At 43.4% G+C, this 15948-nt stretch overlaps 1 protein-coding gene across 2 annotated transcripts in view; it reads right to left on the bottom strand.

Annotated features, from left to right (window-relative positions):
- VSTM2B (V-set and transmembrane domain containing 2B) overlaps nt 1-15613 on the bottom strand; it is a 195051-nt gene extending 179438 nt beyond the window's left edge. The window contains exons 1-4 of one of the 2 annotated variants that reach the window (XM_073659648.1): nt 15043-15613; nt 12275-12783; nt 11574-11758; nt 5780-5812 (exon numbers count right to left, since the gene is read on the bottom strand). In XM_073659648.1, coding sequence (XP_073515749.1) covers nt 5780-5812; nt 11574-11758; nt 12275-12356 — 300 coding nt within the window. In that variant the 5' untranslated portion in view covers nt 12357-12783; nt 15043-15613. Of the gene's footprint in view, nt 1-5779; nt 5813-11573; nt 11759-12274; nt 12784-14659; nt 14680-15042 lie in introns of those variants that run through there. The other variant, XM_073659649.1, reaches the window with a different exon arrangement.
- Nucleotides 15614-15948: the final 335 nt, after the last annotated feature.

Genomic DNA, 15948 nt, shown 5'->3' with positions numbered 1-15948 from the left:
CATCTATCTATCATCTATCTATCATCTATCTATCTATCTATTATCTATCATCTATCTATTATCTATCTATCTATTATCTATCTATCATCTATCTATTATCTATCTATCTATCTATTATCTATCATCTATCTATTATCTATCTATCATCTATCTATCTATTATCTATCTATCATCTATCTATCATCTATCTATTATCTATCTATCTATTATCTATCTATCATCTATCTATCTATTATCTATCTATCTATTATCGATCTATCATCTATCTATTATCTATCTATCATCTATCTATTATCTATCTATTATCTATCTATCATCTATCTATCTATCCCTCTATCTATCTATTATCTATCTATCTATTATCTATCTATCTATTATCTATCTATCCATTATCTATCTATTATCTATCTATTATCTATCTATCTATTATCTATCCCTCTATCTATCTATTATCTATCTATCTATTATCTATCTATCTATCTATCTATCTATCTATTATCTATCTATCTATCTATTATCTATCTATTATCTATTATCTATCTATTATCTATCTATCTATCTATTATCTATCTATTATCTATCTATCTATTATCTATCTATTATCTATTATCTATCTATCTATCTATTATCTATCTATCATCTATCTATTATCTATCTATTATCTATCATCTATCTATCTATTATCTATCATCTATCTATTATCTATCTATTATCTATCATCTATCTATCTATTATCTATCATCTATCTATCTATTATCTATCTATCTATCTATCTATTATCTATCTATTATCTATCGATCTATTATCTATCTATATATTATCTATCCCTCTATATATCTATCTATCTATTATCTATCTATCTATCTATCTATCTATCTATCTATTATCTATCTATTATCTATCTATCTATTATCTATCTATTATCTATCATCTATCTATTATCTATCTATCTATTATCTATCTATTATCTATCTATTATCTATCTATCTATCTATTATCTATCTATCTATCTATTATCTATCATCTATCTATTATCTATCTATCATCTATCTATCTATTATCTATCTATCATCTATCTATCATCTATCTATTATCTATCTATCTATTATCTATCTATCATCTATCTATCTATTATCTATCTATCTATTATCGATCTATCATCTATCTATTATCTATCTATCATCTATCTATTATCTATCTATTATCTATCTATCATCTATCTATCTATCCCTCTATCTATCTATTATCTATCTATCTATTATCTATCTATCTATTATCTATCTATCCATTATCTATCTATTATCTATCTATTATCTATCTATCTATTATCTATCCCTCTATCTATCCATTATCTATCTATTATCTATCTATCTATCTATCTATCTATTATCTATCTATCTATCTATTATCTATCTATTATCTATTATCTATCTATTATCTATCTATCTATCTATTATCTATCTATTATCTATCTATCTATTATCTATCTATTATCTATCATCTATCTATCTATTATCTATCTATCATCTATTATCTATCTATCTATCTATTATCTATCTATCATCTATCTATTATCTATCTATTATCTATCATCTATCTATCTATTATCTATCATCTATCTATTATCTATCTATTATCTATCATCTATCTATCTATTATCTATCATCTATCTATCTATTATCTATCTATCTATCTATTATCTATCTATTATCTATCTATTATCTATCGATCTATTATCTATCTATATATTATCTATCCCTCTATATATCTATCTATCTATTATCTATCTATCTATCTATCTATCTATCTATCTATTATCTATCTATTATCTATCTATCTATTATCAATCTATTATCTATCTATCTATTATCTATATATCTATCTATTATCTATCTATCTATTATCTATCTATTATCTATCTATTACCTATCTATCTATCTATCTATCTATCTATTATCTATATATCTATCTATTATCTATCTATCTATTATCTATCTATTATCTATCTATTATCTATCATCTATCTATCTATTATCTATCTATCATCTATCTATCTATCTATTATCTATCTATTATCTATCTATTATCTATCTATTATCTATCTATTATCTATCTATCTATCATCTATCTATCTATTATCTATCTATTATCTATCTATTATCTATCATCTATCTATCTATTATCTATCTATCTATCTATTATCTATCATCTGTCTATCTATTATCTATCTATCTATTATCTATCTATCTATCTATCTATCTATTATCTATCTATTATCTATCTATCTATTATCAATCTATTATCTATCTATCTATTATCTATATATCTATCTATTATCTATCTATCTATTATCTATCTATTATCTATCTATTATCTATCATCTATCTATCTATTATCTATCTATCATCTATCTATCTATCTATTATCTATCTATTATCTATCATCTATCTATCATCTATCTATTATCTATCTATTATCTATCTATCTATTATCTATCTATTATCTATCTATTATCTATCATCTATCTATCTATCCCCTTTTTTTTTTTTGACATATTACTATAGGAGGTGGGAACTGCCTCCTGTTTGACCTTGCACTCCCCCCATTTAACCAGCAGGTGATGTATGTTCTATTCTACCAGCCCATTTAAATTGTAGGTGTTTCAGCCCAGAAGTGGCATGTCCTGTCCAGAGTTATAGGCTTGTAGCCCAAGAGAGGCATGTAGGCAGAGTAGTACCCATCAGACGGGAGGTCACCTTGCAGCGGTTGATGGGCACACATGAATTGGCCAATTTATGCGCTAAGAACCTCAGTTTTTTGTAAGTAAAGCTTATTGAGTAATAACACAGTTTAAATTAAATGGTTTTATTGTCTTTATGTATCTTGGCCATAATGGAGTGCTGCTGCGCTTTCTTTTTATATATCTTATGCAGTTTCTGCAGCTTGCACCTGTTCACATTTGGGATGTGCTGGTCAGTTTTTTTTTACATATATCTATCCCTCTATATATCTATTTATCTATCTATTATCTATCTATCTATCTATTATCTATCTATATATTATCTATCCCTCTATATATCTATTTATCTATCTATCTATCTATTATCTATCTATCTATTATCTATCCCTCTATATATCTATTTATCTATCTATTATCTATCTATCTATTATCTATCTATCTATTATCTATCTATCTATCTATCTATCATCTATCTATCTATCTATTATCTATCTATCTATCTATTATCTATCTATCTATTATCTATCTATCTATCATCTATCTATCTATCTATTATCTATCTATCTATCTATTATCTATCTATCTATTATCTATCTATCTATCTATCTATCATCTATCTATCTATCTATTATCTATCTATCTATCTATTATCTATCTATCTATTATCTATCTATCTATCATCTATCTATTATCTATCTATCTATCTATCTATTATCTATCTATCTATTATCTATCTATCTATCTGTCTATTATCTATCTATCTATCATCTATCTATCTATTATCTATCTATCTATCTATCTATCTATCTATTATCTATCTATTATCTATCTATTATCTATCTATCTATTATCTATCTATCATCTATCTATCATCTATCTATTATCTATCTATCTATCTATTATCTATTATCTATCTATTATCTATCTATCTATTATCTATCTATCATCTATCTATCATCTATCTATCTATCTATCCCTCCCTCATGTTGCTCTCTGCTTTTCCTTCTCTTCGGCTTCCTACATCCTGAGCACATAGATAATTTATCATCTGCGGTGGGAGGTGGGTTACTATTTTGTTGAGAGGATTTGCTGGGGGCTTTGTAATAAAATTAATTCTGAAAGCCGCCTGATAGTGAATCCTACTAACGACAAACACACCCATGTCATCTATTCTCCTCGTTACCTTGTAACCTGCTAAATGTTTCAGTATTGGGACGTGTCAGCCCCCCGAGCCCCCGGCTCTGTGAATAGTGTCTGCATTTCAAAAACTATAATTTTGATGTAAATACATATATATATCTCAGTGAATGAGGACGTTCTTCACTGCACCCAGGTGGTGAGAGCCCTTCTCCTCACAGCTGAGAGTTTGTTATGGTTACATCTTTACTGTTCTATTTGTATATTCCACATTCTCTGCTCTTGATACAATGTATCAGTCTGGACTTCAGGCTTCTGTGCATTCTCTGCTCTTGATACAATGTATCAGTCTGGACTCCAGGGTTCTGCGCATTCTCTGCTCTTGATACAATGTATCAGTCTGGACTCCAGGGTTCTGTGCATTCTCTGCTCTTGATACAATGTATCAGTCTGGACTTCAGGCTTCTGTGCATTCTCTGCTCTTGATACAATGTATCAGTCTGGACTCCAGGGTTGTGCGCATTCTCTGCTCTTGATACAATGTATCAGTCTGGACTCCAGGGTTCTGTGCATTCTCTGCTCTTGATACAATGTATCAGTCTGGACTCCAGGGTTCTGTGCATTCTCTGCTCTTGATACAATGTATCAGTCTGGACTCCAGGGTTCTGTGCATTCTCTGCTCTTGATACAATGTATCAGTCTGGACTCCAGGGTTCTGTGCATTCTCTGCTCTTGATACAATGTATCAGTCTGGACTCCAGGGTTATGCACATTCTCTGCACCAGTTTCCATCCACACAAATGCCACCATTTACTGACAGCAAGCAGTTTTATCATTACCCATGTGTCCCAATAACCACAACGTGATGGCCTGGTAATGATCTATTGGATTGATAACGGCTTTTAAACCAATGGATGGGCTGACTATAGGCTTAGTTCCTTATGGCCCCCCCTAGAGGCACCGGTACATAGATGCACGTGGGGACATTTCTGTGTTTGGCCTGAACGGGGGAGGGGCAGGGGGGCTGTAAGCAGTTTTCCCTATGATGATGCACGCAGCAGGGCCCCCCGTAGAGGATAAAGCCCCCATTGTGCCAGACTCTGATTGCTTCTTCTAGGTTCTTTTTCATCTCCGTCATTTCAAGTCTTCCCAATTTTCACCCATTGTGGTTTAAGCCTCCCCAAACATAAAGGTCTCACCCATGGCCTTTATCACAGATAGATTTCCTCCTAAAATATCCTGGACTTAAAGCTCAACTCATTCATCATCGATCCCGAGCCAAAGAATGAAGCATCGAAATAAGACCACCATCACATAATCTGCAGCTCATCCCCCACTCTTATTAATCTCATCCCTCGGGAGGACAAAACGCCATTGGGGTCCTTGCTGGAAGGATGCAACGCAGGGCGGACAAACCATAGGTGCAACCGGGGACCCAAGAGGTCCAGGGGCCACATCTAGCCCCAAAGCAGGTGGGATTGTGCATTATGAAGAAGGGGCTTCTTCTATCTGGATCAATCTACCACACCAGGATACCAGCTTTGTGCACCATAAAGACACATGGTCGTGCCATGTGATTTTACATAGGACTGTAGGTCAATCTACTAGTTGGAGTTGGGATTTTCTTTCCTCTAGGTTTCGCTTTGCTTCCTCAGTCGTTTACCAGGCCAAAGAGGAGTGACTTGTTGGCACCCACCAAACCTGACCAACTCTGCTACATCTGAGGTGAGCGGTTTCACCCGTTTGTGATTCGACTCCCTATTTGCCCACCATTATGATTACGCAGCTTCGCTTTTAATGTATCACAGCGAAACCTTCGTCCGAATGACTCTCTATTGAAGTCTTCATTTTTGCAAATTTTTACAAATGGGATGAAATTAAAGAAGAGACCCGGCCACTTACACTGATTTTTGTCCCGTCCTTATTGGCAATGACCTGAAAAAATGAGAGAGAAACAGAAGTGAGTGGACAGCAAGGTGACATTGTGGGACACTGCGCAATAATACCGCACCTTCTAAGGTCTAGTGTGAATGAGGCTTTCACCGGCCATCTGGGGGGCCGCACTGCCATGACGGTAATCACCATCTCGTAAGCAGGAGCCGGTGCTGCTCCCCGGTGCGCGGCCGCCTCAGGGCTGTATACACACAAGTAGCAGAGATCAACGGCCGATCTCTGCTGCAACGGAGGAGGCGAAACCACAAATACTGGGGAGAGTCCAGGGGACATCACTGCACCCCCTCAAATATCACATCAGGGTCTATGGAGGACGGGCAGGAAAAAGATAGTGTAACCCCGCACATATGGAAGGGAGTGGGAACCCAAATAATAGGCAGATAGATGGATAGATAGATAGATAATAGATAGATAGATAATAGATAGATAATAGATAGATAATAGATTAATAGATAGATAGATAGATAATAGATAGATAATAGATAGATAGATAATAGATAGATAGATAGAGGGATAGATAATAGAGAGATCATAGATAGATCATAGAGAGATAATAGATAGATGATAGATAATAGATGATAGATAATAAATAGATAGTAAGATAATCTATAGATAATAATAGATAGATAATAGATAGATGGAAAGATTGATAGATAGATAATAGAGAGATAGATAGATAGATAATAGATAGATAGATAATAGATAGATAATAGATAGATAATAGATAGATAGATAATAGATAGATAATAGATAGATAATAGATAGATAGATAGATAATAGATAGATAGATAATAGATAATAGATAGATGATAGATAGATAGATAGATAATAGATAGATAATAGATGATAGATAGATAGATAGATAATGGATAGATAGATAATAGATAATAGATAGATAATAGATATATAGATAGATAGATAATAGATAGATGATAGATAGATAATAGATATATAGATAGATAATAGATAGATAATAGATAAATGATAGATAATAGATGATAGATAATAGATAGATGATAGATAGATAGATAGATAGATGATAGATAGATGATAGATAGATAGATAATAGATAGATAGATAGATGATAGATAGATGATAGATAGAGAATAGATAGATAGATAGATGATAGATAGATAGATAGATGATAGATAGATGATAGATAGATAATAGATAGATAATAGATAGATAATAGATAGATAGATGATAGATAATAGATGATAGATAATAGATGATAGATAATAGATGATAGATAGATATGAGATTGATCTGACCTTTCAGTGTAATTAGGATGAGGCAGAGTGAGGAGTATTTATTTGCACACTGAGAAATAACAGGTCAAAGAAAGAATAAAAAAAGAAAAGAAAAAAAAGTGGTAAATAAAGAAAATAACAGAAGAGACAGAAAAGCAAAAAAAGAGAAAGAACAGAGAGAAGGAGAAAGATGGGGAAATAAGGTGAGGCTGTGAGAGAGGCAGAGGAAAGAGGAGGTGAGGGAGAGCGATGGAGGGTGAGGAGAGAGAAAGAAGGATGAGGGAGAGAGTGATGAGAGACAGATGTGTGGAGGGCAGAGGAGGGACAGGAGATTATCTGCAGAGTTCAGGATGAATATCCCTTATATGTGGATCCTGTGTATCTCATCTATGTATCTCCTGTATATAAATCTCCTCCATGTGTCTCCTCCTCCAGCCTCTCTGGACTGACAGATCTCCATATTAACAGAATATGACCCAATAAATCAGACCACCCTTGAACCTCTCCTCTGCAGCCTCCCTGCCTCTGCTCTTGGACCTCTCCTCTGCAGCCTCCCTGCCTCTGCTCTTGGACCTCTCCTCTGCAGCCTCCCTGCTTCTGCTCTTGGACCTCTCCTCTGCAGCCTCCCTGCCTCTGCTCTTGGACCTCTCCTCTGCAGCCTCCCTGCCTCTGCTCTTGGACCTCTCCTCTGCAGCCTCCCTGCCTCTGCTCTTGGACCTCTCCTCTGCAGTTTCCCTGGTTCTGCTCTTGGACCTCTCCTCTGCAGCCTCCCTGCCTCTGATCTTGGACCTCTCCTCTGCAGCCTCCCTGCTTCTGCTCTTGGACCTCTCCTCTGCAGCCTCCTTGGCTCTGCTCTTGGACCTCTCCTCTGCAGCCTCCCTGGCTCTGCTCTTGGACCTCTCCTCTGCAGCCTCCCTGCCTCTGCTCTCGGACCTCTCCTCTGCAGCCTCCCTGCCTCTGCTCTTGGACCTCTCCTCTGCAGCCTCCCTGCCTCTGCTCTTGGACCTCTGCTCTGCAGACTCCCTGGCTCTGCTCTTGGACCTCTCCTCTGCAGCCTCCCTGCCTCTGCTCTTGGACCTCTCCTCTGCAGCCTCCCTGCCTCTGCTCTTGGACCTCTCCTCTGCAGCCTCCCTGCCTCTGCTCTTGGACCTCTCCTCTGCAGCCTCCCTGGTTCTGCTCTTGGACCTCTCCTCTGCAGCCTCCCTGTCTCTGCTCTTGGACCTCTCCTCTGCAGCCTCCCTGCCTCTGCTCTTGGACCTCTCCTCTGCAGCCTCCCTGCCTCTGCTCTTGGACCTCTCCTCTGCAGCCTCCCTGCCTCTGCTCTTGGACCTCTCCTCTGCAGTTTCCCTGGTTCTGCTCTTGGACCTCTCCTCTGCAGCCTCCCTGCCTCTGATCTTGGACCTCTCCTCTGCAGCCTCCCTGCTTCTGCTCTTGGACCTCTCCTCTGCAGCCTCCCTGGCTCTGCTCTTGGACCTCTCCTCTGCAGCCTCCCTGCCTCTGCTCTTGGACCTCTCCTCTGCAGCCTCCCTGCCTCTGCTCTTGGACCTCTCCTCTGCAGCCTCCCTGCCTCTGCTCTTGGACCTCTCCTCTGCAGCCTCCCTGCCTCTGCTCTTGGACCTCTCCTCTGCAGTTTCCCTGGTTCTGCTCTTGGACCTCTCCTCTGCAGCCTCCCTGCCTCTGATCTTGGACCTCTCCTCTGCAGCCTCCCTGCTTCTGCTCTTGGACCTCTCCTCTGCAGCCTCCCTGGCTCTGCTCTTGGACCTCTCCTCTGCAGCCTCCCTGCCTCTGCTCTCGGACCTCTCCTCTGCAGCCTCCCTGCCTCTGCTCTTGGACCTCTCCTCTGCAGCCTCCCTGCCTCTGCTCTTGGACCTCTGCTCTGCAGACTCCCTGGCTCTGCTCTTGGACCTCTCCTCTGCAGCCTCCCTGCCTCTGCTCTTGGACCTCTCCTCTGCAGCCTCCCTGCCTCTGCTCTTGGACCTCTCCTCTGCAGCCTCCCTGCCTCTGCTCTTGGACCTCTCCTCTGCAGCCTCCCTGCCTCTGCTCTTGGACCTCTCCTCTGCAGCCTCCCTGGCTCTGCTCTTGGACCTCTCCTCTGCAGCCTCCCTGGCTCTGCTCTTGGACCTCTCATCTGCAGCCTCCCTGCCTCTGCTCTTGGACCTCTCCTCTGCAGCCTCCCTGGCTCTGCTCTTGGACCTCTCCTCTGCAGCCTCCCTGGCTCTGCTCTTGGACCTCTCCTCTGCAGCCTCCCTGGCTCTGCTCTTGGACCTCTCCTCTGCAGCCTCCCTGGCTCTGCTCTTGGACCTCTCCTCTGCAGCCTCCCTGCCTCTGCTCTTGGACCTCTCCTCTGCAGCCTCCCTGGCTCTGCTCTTGGACCTCTCCTCTGCAGCCTCCCTGGCTCTGCTCTTGGACCTCTCATCTGCAGCCTCCCTGCCTCTGCTCTTGGACCTCTCCTCTGCAGCCTCCCTGGCTCTGCTCTTGGACCTCTCCTCTGCAGCCTCCCTGCCTCTTCTCTTGGACCTCTCCTCTGCAGCCTCCCTGCCCCTGCTCTTGGACCTCTCCTCTGCAGCCTCCCTGCCTCTGCTCTTGGACCTCTCCTCTGCAGCCTCCCTGCCTCTGCTCTTGGACCTCTCCTCTGCAGCCTCCCTGGCTCTGCTCTTGGACCTCTCCTCTGCAGCCTCCCTGCCTCTGCTCTTGGACCTCTCCTCTGCAGCCTCCCTGGCTCTGCTCTTGGACCTCTCATCTGCAGCCTCCCTGCCTCTGCTCTTGGACCTCTCCTCTGCAGCCTCCCTGCTTCTGCTCTTGGACCTCTCCTCTGCAGCCTCCCTGGCTCTGCTCTTGGACCTCTCCTCTGCAGCCTCCCTGCCTCTGCTCTTGGACCTCTCCTCTGCAGCCTCCCTGCCTCTGCTCTTGGACCTCTGCTCTGCAGACTCCCTGGCTCTGCTCTTGGACCTCTCCTCTGCAGCCTCCCTGGCTCTGCTCTTGGACTTCTCCTCTGCAGCCTCCTTGCCTGCGCTCTTGGACCTCTCCTCTGCAGCCTCCCTGCCTCTGCTCTTGGACCTCTCCTCTGCAGCCTCCCTGCCTCTGCTCTTGGACCTCTCCTCTGCAGCCTCCCTGCCTCTGCTCTTGGACCTCTGCTCTGCAGACTCCCTGGCTCTGCTCTTGGACCTCTCCTCTGCAGCCTCCCTGCCTCTGCTCTTGGACCTCTCCTCTGCAGCCTCCCTGCCTCTGCTCTTGGACCTCTCCTCTGCAGCCTCCCTGGCTCTGCTCTTGGACTTCTCCTCTGCAGCCTCCCTGCCTCTGCTCTTGGACCTCTCCTCTGCAGCCTCCCTGCCTCTGCTCTTGGACCTCTCCTCTGCAGCCTCCCTGCCTCTGCTCTTGGACCTCTCCTCTGCAGCCTCCCTGCCTCTGCTCTTGGACCTCTCCTCTGCAGCCTCCCTGGCTCTGCTCTTGGACCTCTCCTCTGCAGCCTCCCTGCCTCTGCTCTTGGACCTCTCCTCTGCAGCCTCCCTGCCTCTGCTCTTGGACCTCTCCTCTGCAGCCTCCCTGCCTCTGTTCTTGGACCTCTCCTCTGCAGCCTCCCTGCCTCTGCTCTTGGACTTCTCCTCTGCAGCCTCCCTGCCTCTGCTCTTGGACCTCTCCTCTGCAGCCTCCCTGCCTCTGCTCTTGGACCTCTCCTCTGCAGCCTCCCTGCCTCTGCTCTTGGACCTCTCCTCTGCAGCCTCCCTGCCTCTGCTCTTGGACCTCTCCTCTGCAGCCTCCTTGCCTCTGCTCTTGGACCTCTCCTCTGCAGCCTCCCTGGCTCTGCTCTTGGACTTCTCCTCTGCAGCCTCCCTGCCTCTGCTCTTGGACCTCTCCTCTGCAGCCTCCCTGGCTCTGCTCTTGGACCTCTCCTCTGCAGCCTCCCTGCCTCTGCTCTTGGACCTCTCCTCTGCAGCCTCCCTGGCTCTGCTCTTGGACCTCTCCTCTGCAGCCTCCCTGCCTCTGCTCTTGGACCTCTCCTCTGCAGCCTCCCTGCCTCTGCTCTTGGACCTCTCCTCTGCAGCCTCCCTGCCTCTGCTCTTGGACCTCTCCTCTGCAGCCTCCCTGCCTCTGCTCTTGGACAGCAGATCCTCTTCACATCCTGGGCCAAATGACATAAATGTAAATGATTGCTTTAGCACAGAGCTGCCCCTGTATTAAAAAGGGGTCAATTGACTTCTAGCTCCAAAATAGCAAGTCCTCGGTTTCCAGCCGGGGGCTCTGGGAGCAGCTCATCCTGTGCAATGCTTCTTGGCAGCTCCTTGCATTCTGCTGCCTTTCCTTGCATACATTTAACTCAATAACTCTGCTTGTCAATAGCTATTTACCTCCATTTCAATAACTAATTGCAGGGCTGGGAGGGAGCCTCTTGGGGTGCAGTGATGATTTTTTGCCACCCCCTATGCCCATTGCTGTGTGACTCATGTGTCCAGTGTTGCATTGCACATGGAACGTAGTCGTAGTCGGATCGTTACCTTGTTCCTGCTCCCGGGAGCAGTGAGTGATAGCTCCAGTGCAGTTTCCCTGGTCGCCTCCTTTAGGTACCACCATTGGATTTCCAAAGAGAATGATGAGGACCCGCTGGCACGAAAAGCACAAGGCATCTCTATATCATCTCCCTCCCTTATAGTCACATCTTTGGGGACTTCGGTGAATGTGGCTGAGAGCAGAAGATAGAGTTTACAGGGGGGGGGGTGGTTAACAGCAGAGATTAATAGACAAGATCAGACTGTTCTGCTCTAATCTGATCTGGCTTTACTCTGGGGTCTGTTCAATGAGACTCCAGTGGATTAAAAAGTAACATAATGCAATATTACTCAGCATCCACTTCTCCATGGAAAACAATCCCTGGCTACTCTCACTGATAATGACATCCCCCCCTTAGTGCAGAACCCCCCCCCCCCCCAGACCAATCCACCAGCAATTGTGCAAATCAAAGCAAACCCAATGCACATTACTCCCCCCTTTAGATCACCTGCACAATGACCCATTTACATCCCCCCTTTATTCTTGCATCTATATCCCAGGCAGATGTTACATTATTGTCTACATCTCTCATATGAAATTCTAATTTTTTTTACATTTTTTTGGGCATTTAATGCTGCACCTGTAAAAAATGGTGCAGGGTGCAACAACAAAAAATGGAGCAAAATCATCCAAGATAAAAGGTACTCACCGTGTACAGTGAAGAGGAGAGGGGAATTGAGCATCAGGTAACAAAGGGCACTGAACAATCCTTGCTTTTCCATCTCATACATCTCACTTGTAGGATAGAAGGCGGAAAACGAAATACACAACTGGTTTCCGACGAGAGAAAGAATTTAGGCAATTTCCAATCCCATGGCAAAATGTGCAGAACACGTAGGAGGCGTAAAGTTATCAGTGTTATTTCCTTCACGAAATGGAAAACCCGATTATAAAATCCACATTGAGGCTGCTGGGATCAGCTGTGATCCAGTAGACACCAGATCCTTCCAAAACCCATGCCAAAAAAAAAAGGAAATCTGGTGGTGACAGAAGCCCTAGAGACTCAAGGAGAAGTCTTCATCCCACTCCTGATCACTGGAGCAATCGATTCCTTGTCGTTTTCTGACCTGGATTTTTTTTTTTTGGGGTGGAGGAGATCCAGATAAGATCACCCGTCTATCCTTTCTCCTCTCTGGATCCAATCTGAATAGGACAGATCTGCAAGGAGAACCAAAGGGTTGGAGATGATGACTGGTGTTTACACTCCAAAATCCACATCAAAGACCTGAACAAGTGCAAAATAAGGAGGAAAATAGGGGGTCCCCATCATCCAGAGCATCCAGGAAACCAAGAGCCCCCCCAAATTCTGCAAAAAGGTCCTTCGGGGAACATCAAATGGCAGAGGGAGTAGAAACCAGCATCCACTTTGGCCAAAAAATGCTCCTCATCACTTCATCTGCCTTGGTCTCCACTTCACTAAAGCCAGAAGGGGAGGGATGTGATGGAGCACGTCTGTTTAACCCCTCCAAGCCTGGAAGCACCTCCATATACTGCTCATCATGTCTCCTACATCCACCTACCTCCAGGACTGGAGACTATAGGACAACCTTCTTTCCCTTTTTCTTTACAAGGGAAGAGGGAGGATATATATATATAGAGAGAGACTGTTTTGTTTACAGTAAGAGAAAAAGACACTCGATAGGGGATGTCATGAATTGGGGGAAAGCGACTCTATAGGGGATCTCGTGAATTGAGGGGAAGAAAATCTACAGGGGATGTCATGAATTGGGGTGAAGAGACTCTATAGGGGATTTCGTGAATTGAGGGGAAGAGACTCTATAGGGGATCTCATGAATTTACGGGAAGATACTCTATAGGGGATGTCATGAATATGGGGTGAAGAGACTCTATAGGGGATCTAATGAATTGAGGGGAAGAGATTCTATAGGGGATCTCATGAATATGGGGTGAAGAGACTCTATAGGGGATCTAATGAATTGAGGGGAAGAGATTCTATAGGGGATCTCATGAATATGGGGTGAAGAGACTCTATAGGGGATCTCATGAATTGGGGTGAAGATATTCTATAGGGGATCTCATTAATTGAGGGGAAGAGACTCTATAGGGGATCTCATGAACCAGGTGAAGAGACTCTATAGAGAATCTCATGAATATGGGGGAAGAGACTCTATAGGAGAGCCCATGAATCGAGGGGAAGAGACTCTATAGGGGATCTCATGAATAAGGAGGAAGGGACTCTATAGGGGATCTCATGAATATGGGGAAGAGACTCTATAGGAGAGCCCATGAATCGAGGGGAAGAGACTCTATAGGGGATCTCATGAATAAGGAGGAAGGGACTCTATAGGGGATCTCATGAATAAGGAGGAAGGGACTCTATAGGGGATCTCATGAATTGGGGAGAAGAGACTCTATAGGGGATCTCATGAATCGGGGAGAAGAGACTCTACAGGGGATCTCATGAATCGGGGAGAAGAGACTCTATAGGGGATCTCATGAATCGGGGAGAAGAGACTCTATAGGGGATCTTATGAATTGGAGGAAGAGGCTCTATGGGGATCTCATGAATTGGGGGAGAGACTCTACAGGGGATCTCATGAACTGAGGGGAGAGACTCTATAGGGGATCTCATGAATCAGAGGAAGACGCTCTATGAGGATCTCATGAAATGGGGGGAAGAGACTCTATAGGGGAGCCCATGAATCAGGGGAAGAGACTCTATAGGGGAGCCGATGAATCAGGGGAAGAGACTCTATAGGGGAGCCCATGAATCAGGCGAATGCATTCGTCGCAACAATAGGGACATTAAAATCCCCTATTGAGGCGAAGTGAACCCAACTGATGGGAACAAAAAAACCCTTTGGCAGCTTCCTGTTTGCCTCAGGAGCTGAAAGTGACTGTATCTAATCGAAAGGTTATCACGCTTTAAGGATTAAAATGCAAATTAAAAGAATCCCCCCCCACACACACACACACTCCATCCCCTATTAGAATTTAACCCATTGCGTTCAGATTTGAAATCTACTGCCCCCATTAAATCCCCCCCCCCATTACATGGATGGGTTAATAATACCTCTTATATACGCATTTCATTTTCATTGCAAAAATCCCCCAACTCTAAGCTCCCTACTCTGAACCAGCATATGGTGAAGGACACGCAGACCTATGTAAGATCTACAGATACGTCTTATCATAAAACTTATATCCTACACCCCCCTCCTCCTCTTTTATAAGCCACCTACACCATGGATATAATGAAGTCCTGGAGAAAATGAAGTCCTGCTCGTCCTATTTTAATGCAATGACTTCATTCTCTCTCTGGACTAGGATTAGAGGAACCAAGATCAGCTCCAGGATTATTAGAGAGGGGGGTGCACAGTTTTGGGTAAGGAGGGGGGACAGGTACCCTATAAGTGTATTTATTATCATCAGCAGCAGATAAAATAGATTGCTCACCTCTCAGCTCTGCCATGCAGTCTGAAGATCATGCAGAAGAGCATTGGTGTCTGATTCAGAGAAAATCCAAGAACTGCAGGGGATGATGGCAGGAGCTGGGGACAGCATCCTTCCAGGCTCCTCAGCTGGCAAGCCTTTCTATGCACTATTTCAGGAATAAGGGGTCTTCTTCCAGTCTTTCCTTTCTGCAAAGTTAGCAATCAGTGCTGAATCCAGCTTCCCCCCCCACTCCCCAGCCTATGCAGTCAGATGGATCAGGCTTAGCAGTCAGATGTATGGAGCAAATGAACCTGTTCCTATGTGGATTTCACATCATCCCCTGGAAGGCGGTGGATAGCTCGCTGCTCAGATCTGTGCCAATGATAATGGAGCAGTTCTCGCTTCTTCCATGCGATTCCTCTCCTTACATTCCCCTTTGCATCCTCATAGATGGAGAGAATAATGCAGACCAAGCAGCGATGGATCCTAGCCTCCCAAACAGCTGTGGACTGGGAAGACCCAGGAGGTGGCTCTGTCACAGGGAGGGGGCGTACTGCCTCTAAGTTTCCACTGTCTGACCCTCAAGTGAAGCTGCTGGAAGAGGGTCCCATAGATTGGGAGGACAAAAGGGGGGAGGGAGGCGATGGGAAAGAAGAGGAAATGGAAGAAGAGAAAGGATTGTAGAGTATTTAGAGCAACCTGTGGTCTTCTTCATGTCTCGACCATGCTGGGACTTTTAGTTCCCCAGCAGTCTTGGCTCAATTTTTCTTTGACTATTGGATTAGGTCAAAATAATGAAGGCTAAAGTTACTAAGCATCTCAATGTAAAATATATTGAGGTGTCAGGGATGCAATATTGTAGCACTTTCTGAGACTAGATTGTGCAATACATATATATATATATATATATATACCACCAATATCTAT

This window comes from Phyllobates terribilis, unplaced genomic scaffold (genome assembly GCF_046119375.1).
Source record: "Phyllobates terribilis strain yellow unplaced genomic scaffold, ASM4611937v1 Scaffold_14__1_contigs__length_39327217, whole genome shotgun sequence".
Taxonomy (NCBI): domain Eukaryota; kingdom Metazoa; phylum Chordata; class Amphibia; order Anura; family Dendrobatidae; genus Phyllobates; species Phyllobates terribilis.
Note: the sequence above shows the minus strand (reverse complement) of the source record. Positions and strands in the feature narration are given on the sequence as shown.